The 15,336-nt window shown below is 52.5% G+C and overlaps 1 protein-coding gene across 1 annotated transcript in view; it reads left to right on the top strand.

The window, feature by feature from the left end:
- Positions 1-15,336, top strand: part of CACNA2D4 (calcium voltage-gated channel auxiliary subunit alpha2delta 4) — a gene marked incomplete at both ends in the record, with an annotated part of 85,018 nt that overhangs the window by 28,035 nt on the left and 41,647 nt on the right. Inside the window, 8 exons of the mRNA XM_084256112.1 lie at positions 2,834-2,895; positions 3,476-3,543; positions 4,262-4,307; positions 4,393-4,490; positions 6,450-6,543; positions 8,691-8,786; positions 11,327-11,454; positions 14,745-14,822. Of these exons, the coding sequence (XP_084112238.1) occupies positions 2,834-2,895; positions 3,476-3,543; positions 4,262-4,307; positions 4,393-4,490; positions 6,450-6,543; positions 8,691-8,786; positions 11,327-11,454; positions 14,745-14,822 (670 nt within the window). The remainder of the gene's footprint in view (positions 1-2,833; positions 2,896-3,475; positions 3,544-4,261; positions 4,308-4,392; positions 4,491-6,449; positions 6,544-8,690; positions 8,787-11,326; positions 11,455-14,744; positions 14,823-15,336) is intronic.

Raw genomic sequence — 15,336 nt, 5'->3', positions numbered from 1 at the left:
CTCACCTGTCCTCAATTTCATCATCTAATTTTTCAGTCAAGATACCTTGGCAAATCAATGGAGAAAGGAAATCTTTCAATAAACAGTGCTAAAACAACCGAGGAAATGTATGAAAAAAAGAAACACTTATTATATCTCACACTGTACACAAAAAGTAATTTGAGCTGGAACATAACCCTCAATGAAAAAGCTACAACAATAAGGCTGATATATAAATCTATATGAGAAAGTCTCCCAACCACTTCCTTAGTGGCCATGCAAAGATTCCTCAAGCAAAATACCAACAGCACAAAACATGACATAAAATTCGCCAAGTTGGATTTCATCAAAAGTAAAAAGCTCAAAGTCATCATTAAGAAAATGACAAGGGAAGGTGTATCACATATTCTGGTCTGCATCCAGAAAACACTAAAAACACATATTTATATACATTATCCACAAAAAAACAAAACACTCAATGGAAAATGGACAAAATACTCAAGCAGACTCCACAAGTGAAGACGCAGCCATCCCAGTGAGCCCGTGACAGGATGCTCAGCTCCTTCCATCATCAGGGAAACCCAAGTTAAAACAGCCATGAGATTCTATTTCACACCCTCTACAATGGCTAAGATTTAAAAGAGCCAAACACCAGATTCTGGCAAAGATGTGGAGCAATTGGCACTCTCCTGCTTGGCTAGTCTAGTGAAAAATGTTAGAAAATTGTTTGTCGGGTTTCTATACACATATGTTTAGCATATGGCTCAACAATTCCATCGCTAGGTATTTACCAAGAGGGATAAAAACATATATCCACAAGAAGAGTTGTTGAGAAGTGTTTAGAGCAGCTTTAGTTATTGTCACTGCAAACTGGAAACACCCAGGATGTCTTTCACTAGGTGAATGTTGAGGCAAACTGGCAGGACCACACGTTGTTATGCTGCTGAGCAGTAGAAAGGAAAGCCAGCTCACTCACTGACATAGATGGATCTTAAAAACCTTGTGTTGAGGGCCTCCCCGGTGGCGCAGCGGTTGAACGCTGGGTTGTGAAGCTGCCCGAGGCCTCTGCGGCGCCGGTTCGATCCCCAGCTGCTCCCCGGCCACCGGAGGAGGGTCCCACATGGCGCACAGACCTCTCCTGCCGCCCGCTGCTCCCCTCAGCAGTGGACTTCGGTCCTTCTGCCTGCTCTGCTCCCCGCTCTGGCTCTGGTGAAATCTCTCACCCTCCCGCGCTTCTGACTGTACCCAGTGCTTGTATAAATAAATTAATTAATTAAAAAAAAAAAAACCTTGTGTTGAGCAAAAGAAACCAGACATGAAAAAGTCCATGCTATAAGAAAAAGCAAGACTAATCGACGATGATAGATTTCAGAGCATGTGCCCTCTGGGGCGGCTGGGTGTGGTTGGCTAGAAGAGTCACAGAGATTTTAGAGGATGCAAATATTCCTTATCGCTAGGGAGGGCGCTCGTGGCTGTATGCATTTATCACAACTAACAGAATGAGACACTAAGATCTTTGCATTTTGCCTTTTCTTCAATCAAAAAAGGGAAAATTTAGAAGACGGTCTCCAGTTCCAACACTCAAGCCAGTCCCGCCTTGGAGCACAGGACTCTCTCCCATCACAGCCCTTGCTGGCCCCAGACTGCCCTGAGCCGGCTGCCAGGGCCTCCCAGGCCTGCTGTAAGGGAGGGAACCTGGAGACAGGCGCTGACAGACACAGGGGAGGCATCCCCTGGGATGAGACTGGTGGTAGAGGGCCATTCTCCCCACTTCGGTCTGAAGGCAAACCCCTGCCTGGCCACCTCTTTCCCTGGCAACCCTTCCATCACTTTACTCCAGTTTCCACAATGCAAGGAGAAAAGTCAGAAGGAGATGAATGAAATAAGAACAAGCTCCTGAGTCAAATCCAATGGCGCAAATTTGTGTGTGCACGTGGGCAAGCCACAGAACTTCCGAGCCCAGAGCAATTCCTGCTTTGCCTGTACCCACCCCCACCCGTTAAAAGCACAGTCTCAGCCTCACAGCAGCCTTATGCAAGAGCCGCTGCTGTTCATCCTGGTTTACAAATGAGAACAGGGATGCCTAGAAAAGTGCAGTATCTTCCACAAGAGCATACAGCTTGTGAGCGGCTGGGCTGGGCTTAAGGCCAAATCTAAGTGCTGCCCAGCAGCTGCCAACGCCCTGCACTGCTGTATGCGCTGCCTGATGCCCTGACTCTCACGTATGAGCTGAAACGTAAACAACAGCAGCTTTGAAAGGAAAAGGACGTTGTAAAGGGTGCTGTGGCCTTGGGAGAGGTTCGTGGAGGGAACGGGGCCTCTCGGCTCTCTCCAGAGACAGGAAGCTTGGAGGTGGCGCCTCTGCACCCCAGAAGCTTTGAGCAGCCTGTTCTCTGTTCCATCTGAGGCCAACACCACTGTCTACGCCTGCACTGTCCAGTACGGCAGCTGCTAGCCACACTGTCTTGCTAAATTTAAATGGATGGTAACTATAATTAACTAAGATCTGAAGACCCCGTACCTTGGTTGCACATGTTAAGTGCCCGGTAGTCACGCCGGCTGGTGGCTACCTCAGTGGACACTGCAGGACAGGACCGTGCTCCTTCATCCCTGCAGCTTCCATGGGGGGAGTTTGCTGGACCAGCTGCTGGACCAGCTGCTGACTCTGCCTAAGGGTGTCCACAGGATGAGGCATGCTGGGAGGTGGGGAGGAAGAGAGGCTGAGAAGTAAGGGAAGTAGGGCAGAGTGATGAAACCCTGAGGGCTTTTAGGGAGGAGGTAGAGGGCACAGTCAGGGCACGGAGAGTCACCCTCCTCTCTCCACCTAAAACCCTTTCCTCCTCTGCTCTTCCAGAAAAGAGTTCTTTTCTTGACCAATGATTACTTCTTCACAGACATCAGTGACACCCCGTTCAGGTAAGGGCCTATGTTTTATTTGCAGGGTGGGGGTGAATGGGACATGAATACCAACAACTCGGAGTAGAACGTCCAGGTTTGGGGCATAGATTTACTCAGATTTACTTGATTAATTGTGGAAACAGAAAAAGGTTCAGGTCTACATTAGGGAAACAGGATCAAGACCTGCTTTGCTAGTGGAGACTACGGGGCAGATTTTGGAGCCAATTGTTTGGTTTGAAATCCAGCTCTATCCCTGACAGGCTGTGTGACCTTAGTCAAGTTACTTAACCACTCTGGGCCTTAGAGTCCTCATTTGTAAAATGGGAAGAATGATAGTAGCTACTTCTCGGTGGCATTGTAAAGATTAAATGGCACTTAAAGATCGTAAAGCAACGCCCTGTTTGCAAGATGACAGGACTGAAGTTGAAGATCTCTTAGGTTCCTTGCAGCCCGTGAGGTCAGGCAGACAGGGGCATGTCGTGCATGTCAACACGCTAGTGTGGAAGGTTCCAGCCTGGAGTCAACTCACACAGGAGGCGGCCAGGGCAGGTGGCCATCACTTGCTGTGTGAGTACAGGCGTTCTCTGCTCTCCCATAGTTTGGGGGTGGTGCTGTCCCGCGGCCACGGAGAATACATCCTCCTGGGGAACACGTCTGTGGAAGAAGGTAGGTCTGAGCCAGGGGGGTTCCCCTGCGATACTGAGCTGCTTCCCAAGTCTCAGGTGGAGAGCAGGCGCTCAGGCCAGGGCTCTCTGGTGAGGACTCTGCGTCCCGGGTACCCAGGCCCAGCATGCACCAAGTGTGCATTCCAGGGGGGCTTTGCTGGCGGACAGAGGGGTCCTCCAGGGATGCGCTTCTTGGAGCAAAGCTGACGTTGCTTCGGAAGATTATCATGAGAGTGTGAGGAAGGAGACTGGGTAGAGTGAGGGGCGAGTCTGCAGCCGTGGCTGTGCTCCCTGCAACGCCTTCCCGCTCCAGAGGTGCATAAGGCCCGTGCGGCGCTGAGCTGGGGGTGAGGCTACAGAGATTGTACTAACTGCACACGGCCCGTCTCTGGCTCACCTCTGACTCTCCGTTTAGCTTGATCGGGAACAATGAAATGACAATCACTGGTCTCAAAGCTTTTGCTTCTTGAGGGTGACCCTAATTGGCGGAATATGCACATGAGGCCGTGGGAAGGAGGCATTTCAGAAGCAGGGGCAGGAAGACACAGGTGTGATCTCATCCTACTGACCGAGCCCCTACTCTGAGATGAGAACAAAGAAGAATAAGCCCAGCCCGGCCCTGGAGGAGGAGGGCTCCTGGCGGCCCCGGCCTAGCGGTGGCTCTTAGGTGCAGGAACTACCAGCGCGGGCATTGTTCTGAGCACGCACTCTGCTCGCAGGTCTCCACGATTTGCTTCATCCGGACCTGACTCTGGCGAGTGACTGGTAAGCGAGGAAGTCACTGCACAAGAGCAGGGGATGGGAGGGCGAAAGGCGGTGACTCTCCTGGGTTGACTCTCCCGGGTTCCAGGACCTACTGCGTCACGGATATAGACCCAGACCACCGGAAGCTCAGCCAGCTGGAGGCCATCGTCCGCTTCCTGAAGGGGCAGGACCCAGCTCTGGAGTGTGAGTGCCCCCGGCCCGCCTGCACTTGCCTTCTGGGACCCCACAGCTGAGGACTTGGCAGGAATGGGGGGGTGTCTGGGGAAAGGGCCTCTCCCCGGAACTCACTGAAAGCTGAGCTAGAACAGGGAGATTTCTAGAGAAAAAGGTAGAGCCAGGAGAGTATCCCCATGTCAGGGTCTGGGACCTCTTTAAACCTCTGTGAGCTGAGGACTTCAAGGCCCAGAAGAGAAGCTCACCCAGTGTAAAGGCTCAGCCTGTCCACCAGCTCTGCCTATACCACCACCTGGTAGTGGGCCCCCCAGGTGATTCTCTGAAGTCCTCATCTCTCCGCAGAAGAGCATTTGACCAGATGGCATCAGAAAGCCAGTGGTCTGTGAGTGGGTCCTAACCAACCCCTGGTGCTCAGACGAGCCTGAATTCCCCACATAAATGCACCCACAGGACCACCCTCTCAGCAAAGCTCTTCCTGCTCCCTATAAGAAGGAGCAGGTCATCCTGTCACAGAAGCAACACCCCACCCAGTCAGCCCATCAGCACCCTGTGAGCACGTGCCGGGGGCCAGGACTGCACAGGCACTAAAGCTATGGATGGAGAAGGCCCAAAAAGACAAGGCCCTCGCTATTGTGGAGCTTGTAAGCTAGTGGAGGACCACGCCACAGAGAAGCAAACAAATGTGTGTAGATGCAGGTTATGATGAATTGTGATAAGGGCTGTGAATCACACTCTGCATGAGGGGGGAGGGGCCTGCATTCAGCTGATGGTCAAAGAGAGCCCCCTCTGTAGGGAGGTGTCACTTAAGTTGAGGATAAAAAAGAACCACACAGATGACTTCATGGGTACCTTTGAGGGAACCATTAGCTTTCTTTGGGGGTATAATGTGTCTCCTTTGGGGTACCATGAGCCTCCTTTGGGGGGACAACATGTCTCCTTTGGGTACCATGGACATCTTTTGGGGGGACAATATGTCTCCTTTGGGTACCATAGGCCTTCTTTGGGGGGACAATGTGTCTCCTTTGGGGTATCGTGGGCCTCCTTCGGGTGTGATAGAAATTCTGCAGCACAAGATGGAAGTGTTGGCTGCACATCATTGTGATGTGTGTACCTCAATCTGGTTGATCTTAGGGAACACTACACAGCCGTGAAGAAAGGTGAAATAATGGCTTTTGGGACAAAATGGATAGACCTCGAGGTGATTGTGTTAAGTGAAATAAGTCTGAAAGTAAAAGGTTGATAGCGGGTGGTTTCACTCATCTGTGGAATGTAAACAATCAAAAAACATGCACAGATAAAATACAGTAGAAATACATCTTGAACTCAGCGGAAGAACTTAAATGTTTACCAGAGGGCATGGAGGAGGGAGGAGGTGTGGAGGGGGAGATGCAGGAGGGGTATGAGGTGGTTTGGTGGAGGATAAAGGGAACACGTGCACATACGAAGAGCCAAAATGCAACCCCAAATTTAAATTTTAAAAACTAGTAGTAAAATAAATGGCATTTTTAAAGAGGGAGGGAGGAAAAGAAAGAGCCACCCGTACATAGTGAGTGGGGAAAAGCATCCAGACCAAGGGAACAGCATATGTGGAGGCTATGAGGCAAGTTTCAGCTCACAGGATACACTGAGAGCAGCAGTGAGGGCAAGTGCTGGGGGGCAGCGGAGGGGTGGGCTGGGTGCAGGTCAGAGTCTGCTGTCTGGGAGTGTGTCCCAGCCTCACAAGTCACTGAACTGGACAGAGCCTTGGACATCATTTCATTCTACTCACATGTCTTGGGGTTTGCGGAAATAAAGACTGAAAGAGATGAGGTGACTTCCTCAAACTGACCCCCATCATTTGGCATGTTCCAGCTGCACGTTTATGAGATGCATTTTGTTCCTTGGGCTTCAAGGATCCCCAATGGGCAGATGAGCTGTGTTCACAATCATGGGGGAGGTGGCGACTTGATCTCCCTGTCTCTGTCCCAGGTGACGAGGAGCTGGTGCGGGAGGTGCTGTTCGACGCGGTGGTGACGGCCCCCATGGAAGCGTACTGGACAGCGCTAGCTCTCAACATCTCTGAGTAGGTGCCTGTGCGTGGCTCAGGGCTCCGGGAATCGGGAGAGCACCCAGCCCCCAGGACTCCCGCGGCTGAGTCAGGGTCCTTCCCACTACCTGGCAGGCAGCTCAGGAGACCACCCACTTCCTGTGGCCTGAAGTGAACGGTCAGGGGGGTGGGATGATGTGGGGGCAGTGAAAGCTTGAAGTGGGAGCCTTGCAAACTTCCCACCCTCAGTATATACAGCTTCCCTCTCTCCCATCTGGGAAAACCCCTAAAGCAGGTCCCCCGGGGCATAGGCCTAAACCCCCCCACCTTACAGCGTGGTAGCCCTATAATCAGAACCCATCTCCAGGCTTGGATTCTAACTGTGAGGGCCCGTTTTCTGAAGTGCCTTGGAGAACACGGTTCAGGTTTTTGCGTCCAACAGGTAGTTGAGACACTATGAAGTACAACTTGACCCTGGTGTGTCCTAGCCCTTAGATTTCCTGCCTCTCTGTGCTGATCTTTACCTGGTGCTAATGGGTTTAGGGGACAGGTAGAAAGAAGGGGTAAATGGCATGTGAGTGTGGGTGATGGGTGCACATGGGTGTTGGTGGACCGTGAGATTTTGATGAGGCTAAGAACACAGCAGCCACACTTGTTCCTGAAGAGGAAGAAGATACCTTATCAATATCACAAACATGTCAATTCCACAAACTGAGCAATGTTATCCTAATAAAAACACCACAGAATTTTATAGGAATAGCCACCTATTTCTAAAACCCAGATGCAGAAGGCTGCTACCAATTCTCTAAAAAGCAGGCAAATCATAGTAGTTGTCTGTATGGTTATAAAATATCCATATAAAAGCTATACAGGAATCAGTTCTCTTTGGTTGCTTCTGGTTAGAAAAAGGGATAACTGGAATAGGAATGAGAGGGACACTTTTTACTATATAAACTTTGGGTACAGTTTTGAGCCATGTGAGTGCATTACCTCTATAAAATCAAATAAAGCTTAAAAAAAGAAAAAGAATAGAGTGGACTAGACACTGTTCTAAGTATTCAGTGTGTGTCAACTCCTTTGATCCTCACTACAGCCCTGAAATACAGATGCTATCAAAATCCGCATTCTACAAATGAGGAAACTGAGGCAGAATGTGGTGACCACTTGCCCCAGTTCATTTGCCTCATATGCAGCCAAGCGGGAGCCAAATCAGGCTGCTGATTACAGGGCTACATTCCTGGCCCCTTAGCATCCTGCCTCTACAGAAGGGGCTAGACCAGTAGATTAGGACAAAATAAGCATAATCTTCATCTTTCCAAATTCCGATGAGGGAATCCTTTGACAAGCATGTATTATAGGTATGTACATCAAATCACCACGGTGTACACTTAAAATACCTTCCAATTTTATCTGTCAACTAAGCATCAACAAAGCTGAAATTTTTAAAACTTTTTAAAAATAAAATAGCGACAACTCCTACCCTGGTGTCATTGCCTGAACAAGATGGCTTTGAGATGTGAGAAAAAGTAGGTCCACTAACACTAATAGATTTTTTTTTTCCATATCTTTGGCGAGATTGGCAAGGCCCCTACATCTCTTGGGTGAATGTAGCAGTGTCTGCTCCGCCTTCTCTCACGTTTCAATCATAAGTAAATATATGAAAAGTGCTATAAAACCTGAGGTGCTGTGTGTGTCCGCCAGGACATTTTACTATTACATGAAGTCCCAAGACATAGTCCCTTTCTGAGTTCCTTCTGTCCAGAGCCAAGTCACCTAAAAAACAAGGGGGCAAATGAGGAGCTGGATCTGGAAAAACAGAGATAGAGGCTCAGGGGACCTCATTAACAAGGGAAAGTGCTGCCCCAGGGAGCCAGGCGGATCCCTGATGCAGCACACCTGCCACTTACAGCAGATGGTGATGGTGGATGGTGATGGCGGCTGATGATGGTGGATGGTGATGGCGGCTGGTGAGGGAAGCTGGTGAGGGCACATGATGATAGCGACTGGTGAGGGCGCCTGGTGAGCCTGTGGGCTGTGCAACTCCTGAGAAACCAGCCTGCTGCTCCCCTCAGTCAGAAGGGGCCCAGCTCTGCAAGCCCTAGGGGTCGTCTCCACACACCCCCCAACCCCCCTCATTGCCTGGACCAGCCCGCATGCTGATGGCTGCCCTGTCTGCCCCGCAGGGAGTCTGAGCCGGCAGTGGACATGGCCTTCCTCGGCACCCGGGCCGGCCTTCTCAGGAGCAGCTTGTTCGTGGGCTCTGAGAAATTCTCCGACAAGTGAGTCGTGCTGTGTCCCTATGGCATGTGGGCGGGCAGAGACTGGGACCCCGGGGTGCAGGGAGTGTGGGAGGGTTGGGCTTTGCAGACAGGGAGGGTGGGCACAGTGATCCTTCCACCTGACCTTCACTCTTGCACCCCCTGGAGGTGTCCTGAGGAGCCAGGGAGCAGCCCAGACCTTGAAGCCAGATTGCTGCTCGGAGCCTCATTGCCACGGAGGGAAGCTAGGAAGCTGTTCCTCTGGGGTAGCGTCTCTCTGTGTGACGAGGCTAAATCTTCTGACCTCTGTCCCCTTCTTTGTCAACACTTTCCCCACCCTCCCAGCTAGCTGTTGTTTATGGGCAATTTTGCCCCCCACCCCAGGGACCTGTGGCAGTGACAGCGTCTGGAGACCTTTTTGGGTCTCCAGAGGGGGCAGAGTTTGCTGTGACATCTCCCTGGTGGACACCAGGGGTGCTGACAAAGCCCTGAGCACAGGACAGCCCCTAGAATAGCTGCGCTTGAGAAGTCCTCTCCAAGCAAAGGCCGCCTCTGTGGGAATCTAGGGACCAGAGGCCCAGGTTCAGCAACGGGAAGGTGGGAGCCCAGGGAAGGGTGCTGGGGGTGAGGGACAGGCAGAGCTCTCTGCAGTTCTGCAAACTAGGGGGCTCAAGTAGGCAGGCCAGTGGGCAGCGGGAGGAGAATGGCCCAGGGGGCTCCTGAGAGGACTTGACCCACCATCCTGTGCCTGCCCACTTGTTGCCCACCATCATCTTGGCACACTCAGCCAGAAGCACCATCTTTGAATTCTTGCAGCAAGGTCTGCTCTTGCTGGAAAGTTGGGAATTAAGTTGCTCTTCCCTATGCTCACCTCCCTTCACCCCCTGGCTGGGGCAGCACAGAGGGCCCACTGCCTCCTTAACTACCCCCTTCTGCTGCCCCATTAGAGGTGAGCAAATGACTCAGATAGGTCCAGGACATAAATTGGATTGACCTTAAGACCCTGAACAGTGTGGGAACTTTCCTCCCCAAGCTCATCACCTCCTCAGCACACCACCTCCTCATGCTTTCTCATCCCCTTCAACTTCCACACCCCCCCCATCAGAAAATCACACACAGCTGTGGTTGGACGGGGTGAATCCACATCTGGCAGTGCAAAGGGGGTGACAGTGTTCCTGGTGTCCCTGCACTGCCCCCAACTCCCCAAAGGCCTGAGAAGGGAAGAGGGACCTCTTGATAAGACAGAACGTTCTGCAGTGTGAACGCAGCTACTTCACATGGCCACACTGCTCTGTGCGACTCCAGAGGGCTCCCTTCACCAGACCAGGACCCAGGAGATGAGCAGCCTTTCTGGACACCAGGCCAAGCATTCAAAATCAAATCTCGGTTTTCTACCTTGTGGGTTATCCACAGTAACTTTTTATTTATTTTTTAAAAGATTTATTTATTCATGCATTCAAGAACCGGGGTACAGGCCAGATGTGTGAGAGGGTGAGAGGACCCACCAGAAACAGAGCGGGGAGCAGAACAGGCAGACTGACCAAAATACCCTACTGAGGGGAGCAGCGGGTGAGACAGGAGAGGTCTGCCGCGCCGTGTGTGTTGCTCCCTGGCTGGCCGGGATCGAACCCGCATGCAGAGGCTGTGGACAGCTTCACAGCGCTGCCCTCAACTGCCTGCGCCACCAGGGAAGCCCCACAGTAACTTTTTAAAACCCCCATCAGTTCCTCCCCACCTCCCACTCTGCTTCAGGACCAACTGTCCCTTCTGTGGCTCAGGGAATGCAAAACCACAATTAGCAAGGTAAAGCTGCTCAAAATAAGAAAAGTTGCAATGCATTCTAAAACCTGGAGACAACAACTTTTAAAGGACCCTTTTTGGGGGACTCTATGCCCCTCTGTTAGCACGATGGGAGAGATGACTATATAGTTTTCTCGCTCAGTCATGCTAATGAGCCAGATAAATAGAAATCAGGCTGTATCTGAAAGAAATAGACCCTGAGGCCTCCCTGGTGGTGCAGCGGTTGAGCGCTGGGTTGCGAAGCTGCCCGCAGCCTCTGCGGCACTGGTTCGATCCCGGCTGCTCCCCGGCCACCAGAGGAGGGTCCCACATGGCGCGCAGACCTCTCCTGCCGCCCGCTGCTCCCCTCAGCGGTGTACTTCGGTCCTTCTGCCTGCTCTGCTCCCCGCTCTGGCTCTGGTGAATTCTCCCACCCTCCCGCGCTTCTGACTGTACCCAGTACTTGTATAAATAAATAAATAAATCTTTGGGAAAAAAAAAAAAAAAGAAATAGACCCTGAAGGCAAAAGAGTTTATACCAAAAAATGTAAATTATTCTTTCAATAATGCAGGCCCTGTACCTCTTCTAGTAGGCAGAATTATCCGGGAAATTGTCTGGGGCACTATCATTTTAGGGGCTTAGATTTTCTTCTATAAACCTGCAGCGCTCCCAAAGCAAGAGACGCACTCTCCTGGCCCAGCCAGGGTGGCCTGCAGGAAAAAGAAATCAGAGCTGAGTGTGTTCCCAGATTTGGCATGGCACCAGGTCTTGCTCCTCGCAGGCAGTTCCTGACCCCTGTGGACGATGCCAGCGTGTTCACCATGGACCACTTCCCTCTGTGGTACCGCCAGGCCTCCGAGCAACCACCTGGCAGTTTTGTCTTCAATCTCCGCTTGGCAGAGGAATCAGGTAATCCCCGTCCTGTGCTCCTGGGCCCAGGCCGGGACAGGGTCCTCCTCCTCCTGTTTTCTTAGAGGGAGACAGGAACCAGATCTGGGACAGAAGGTCCAGACACACGCTAGTGACTTTAGAACAATTACTCGCCTTCCACACACTGGCCTCCCCTCTAGCAGTCACACTAGCGTTTGTAATTTTAGTTTGGGATAGAGGAAAGAGATTTGACTCACATATCAGAACTGGATTCCAGCTTAATTCCTGAATGTGAGGATATTGGAATAATTGATCCCTGTGGCTCTTTCGTTTCTAAATACCTGAGTGTCTTTGAAACTTCTTTAAACCACCCATTAGATAATGACAGATTGATCCCATGGGTACTATGCCTGCAGAGCTCCCTGCTCCACTGGCAGGTGCACTGCCCTGCAGGTGCATTGCCTTGCCCTCCGGATATGCACTTGGAGAGACTATGGCCTGGAGAGGCTGAGGGATGGTCACGGGCTGAGCAGCTGTGGCGGAGAAAGCCCCCCACTGGGTTACCTGTGGGAGAGCTTGACTCCAGCCCAGTGGAATGAGAGGACCCAGAAAATGTCCACAGCCAGGTGGGAGTGAGGCGAAAAAGTCGGAGAAGAGTGGAGCATCTGACTGGAGACGGGCGGGCTGGGAAGAAACTTGGAATGAGGCGTTGTGCTTCCCCTTCTGGAATCCCTTCCGCCAAAACCCTTCCAGCCACCACCTCCACTCACACCGTCCTCAAGCGTCCTGATGGAGAGATGCCCTGAGCAGACAGCGGGAAGCCCGGGGCACACAGGGACTCCTCCTGAGGGTTGTAAGCAGCAAGGATTGGCTCCCTCACACTCCCATGCCCCTCACCTCATGCGGAAGCCCACTCTCCTCCTCTGCCTGAGTTCTCTGCCTCTCTGCCTAGTGCATCCCTGTTTTTGGTCTACAAAACTCTCTTCCACGCAGAGCTCCTTCCATCTGCCCCGTAAGGAAGTGTCGAGCCATCCCTCTTCCAACATGGCCCGCTCAGAGGCTCGGAGAGGTCCTGTGCCTTACCCAAGATCACACAGCCAGGACGGCACAGACTGAAATCAAGGGCTGCCCACCTAGGTCTGGGTCTTTGTAGCTCTCTGAGAGGAAGGCAGGGAGGGTAGGGAGGAAGCAAGCGCTGTTTCCCCCAGGGAAAGCCCAGAAGGAGTTTCTCAAGGCCAAGGTGAAGGACTGCTCCCCACTTGGCCCACCTGGTCAGAACGAGGCAGCCCTTTCTCCCTGGAACCATCCATCAGTGCCACCAACCAAGGAGGGGCTTCCCAGGGCCCTGGGCAGCTTTCTCTGGGAGGCGCCTGGCCCTGACCTAGAGCTCTGGCTTCCCCCCTGTCCCACTGTCACCAGGATGTGCCTGCTGGCTGCTGGGAGCTTTTGTGGCAGTGAGGTAGGTGGGCAGGTGGGTGGGGAACTGAGTGCAAGGAGAAGAGAGGGAAGCTGGCACCCCCAAGGGGGACTGTTGAGTAGGGAGGCAGGAGCTCACTCTGCTCACACCCTCGCTCACTGGCTTAACTCATACATATGCTCAGAGTCACCGGGACACCTCTGCACACACTCATTCTCCCCCAAAGAGGGAAAACAACAGCTTCATTTTTATGGGGGTGAGGGAGAAACCCTGAGGAGGAGGAGGAAGAGGGGGAGACAGCTCTGGGGTAAGCGGAGACTCCCACTGCCTCTCCGGGCTGACTCTGCTGCCCTTTGCCTGGGCCCTGTGGGCTGCGCTCTGCCCACGGGGAGCTCTTTTGCAGCCAGCGCCAGCATAGAACGGTGTTGCCAGGTGGTTCTGGCCTGTTACAGGGGCTTCCAGAGCCCTGATTCTGGCCCCACCAGAAAAGGGGAGCCTGCTCATTTACTCCAGGCACTGGACCAGGTGCCTGCTAGGTAACCCAGGTGTTGAAATTCCTGATGTCTCCCAAGATGGTGCCTTTCGGGTGCCAGCACCCTCGCTTGTGTGGCCTCTCAAGCTTATGTGGCAGGAACGCACACACAATGGCACGTCTGTCTCAGAAAGCAGCCTGCAGGCCTGAGAAAACTGCAGGGGGTCATACCCTTCCATATCTTCTAGATATTTCTAGAAAGGAGATGAGGAAGCCAACTTCTACGTCTGTCGTGGTGCCTGTAGCTCGGTCATGGCAAAATCCTAGAATCAGCACATTACATATACTGTAAGTTCCTAGGATCAGCATTGAATTTAGATTTCTGTGAGGCATTTGGCTACAGCAAAGTGTAAAACAACAGCCAGAGAGACCAGCGGACATGTAAGTTCCCTTCCAACTGACGTGTATTATTATTGTCTCCACACAAGAGTCTCTTAACCTGTTTGTTTCAAGCAATATTTGATACAAAGACATTCTAACACAATGGCACATGATCAAATTCCATGCTTCTCTTGGAATTTTTACCAGTGGAATTTGACCGTAGACAAGAGTATTTTGAAAAGCTAACCCAGGGCCTTGGACTGATGAAAATGAAGGAGCTGGAGGTCAGGTGCCAGCCTGCACCACCTCAGAGTCAGAGAGCTCTGTCTAAACGTAGAACAGAAACTGCCACTGAGTTCTGCGCCTGTGGGGGCCTGATTCTGCTAAAGGTAGAAAAACGAACTCACCAAGGCCCCCTGCACCGTGGGAGCCTGGCAGAGAGCCCCACCAGAGTAGCTGTCACGGGGGCTGGGGGCTGTGGTGTGGGGGTGGCAGGTCGGCCTCGTCAAGGATTTATGGAGTGCCACGGGTGTGCCAGATGCCAGCAGCCTGCAAGCCAGCACGGCCCCAGCATCTGGCTTCCAAAGGCGGCTATCAGGGTCACCTGCCTCGTGACTAATGAAGGACAATCCAGGATCAGCCACCACTGAGCCCGGGAACACAGCCCGCTCCTCCACTTGAAGGGATCGCTGGACGCCACGCAAGTTCTCCAGTGGGGCTTGTGCCCAGAGGACAGTGCAGCAGGGTCCCTGAGCTCCAGGGAGGGGGCAGCAGGCAGCAGGTCTGCTGCCCTGGGACAGAGCAAAGTTGCAGTGTCCTAATCACTCTGGCAGCGCCCAGGTGGCCAGGGACCAGGTTTATCTGGCAGGTTTGAATCTGTACAGAACGGTGGGCAGCGCCTGACCCTTCGGAGGGGTCCTGCAGAGACGGTGGTCAGTGATAACAGAGCCACCCCAGAAGTCTAAAGACCCCTAGCCTGGTTTTTATACTTGCCTTCTCGGCCTCCCCATAAACACTGGTGCCGAGAAAGTGACTTGGCAATTTTTGTTTCTCCGGAAGGTCTGGGGGAGCCCGTGGCTGTCACGGCGAGCACAGCGGTGGCCGTGACGGTGGATGAGAAGACAGTCATCGCTGCAGGTAGGAGCTGCCCTCTGTGCCGCTGACGCCAGGAGGTTGTGAGCCAGTGTCAAAGACAAGCCCCACTGTAAGAGCAGGAGGCCCTGCGTGTGGTCTGCAGGGCCCACGTGCAACTCTAAGTTTTCCCAGGCGGGGCTGAGGAGGAGAGTGTGTGTTTGTTTATAAGAATGTTTTGTTTGTAAGGCCTGAGGGCTAAAAGAATCTTTGACCTGAGTAGAAGGAAGCCCAGAGAGGTTAAGACATCTGCTCAAGGCCACACAGCCCAGACCTCCTCTCTAAGGGTAGGAGGTCTGGTAGGGTCCTTTCTGCATCTCTCCTCCTTTGGCTTGGGCGCTGGGGCCCACTGAAGAGAGAACGGGGCTCGTGATTCAAACCCAAAGGCTAGAGCTCAAGACATCTGTTCCATATGTGCTAGTGATGCTGCCCGCCCCCCACCCTCTCACCCTCCCCAGGTACATTCTCTCTTAGCCCTCAGGGTGATCCAAGGAGCCCATTTTTGGGGGCCCCGTTTGAC

This window comes from Talpa europaea (assembly GCF_964194135.1).
Source record: "Talpa europaea genome assembly, chromosome: 15".
NCBI classification, from domain to species: Eukaryota; Metazoa; Chordata; class Mammalia; order Eulipotyphla; family Talpidae; genus Talpa; species Talpa europaea.
This window is presented reverse-complemented; position numbering and strand designations above follow the sequence as displayed.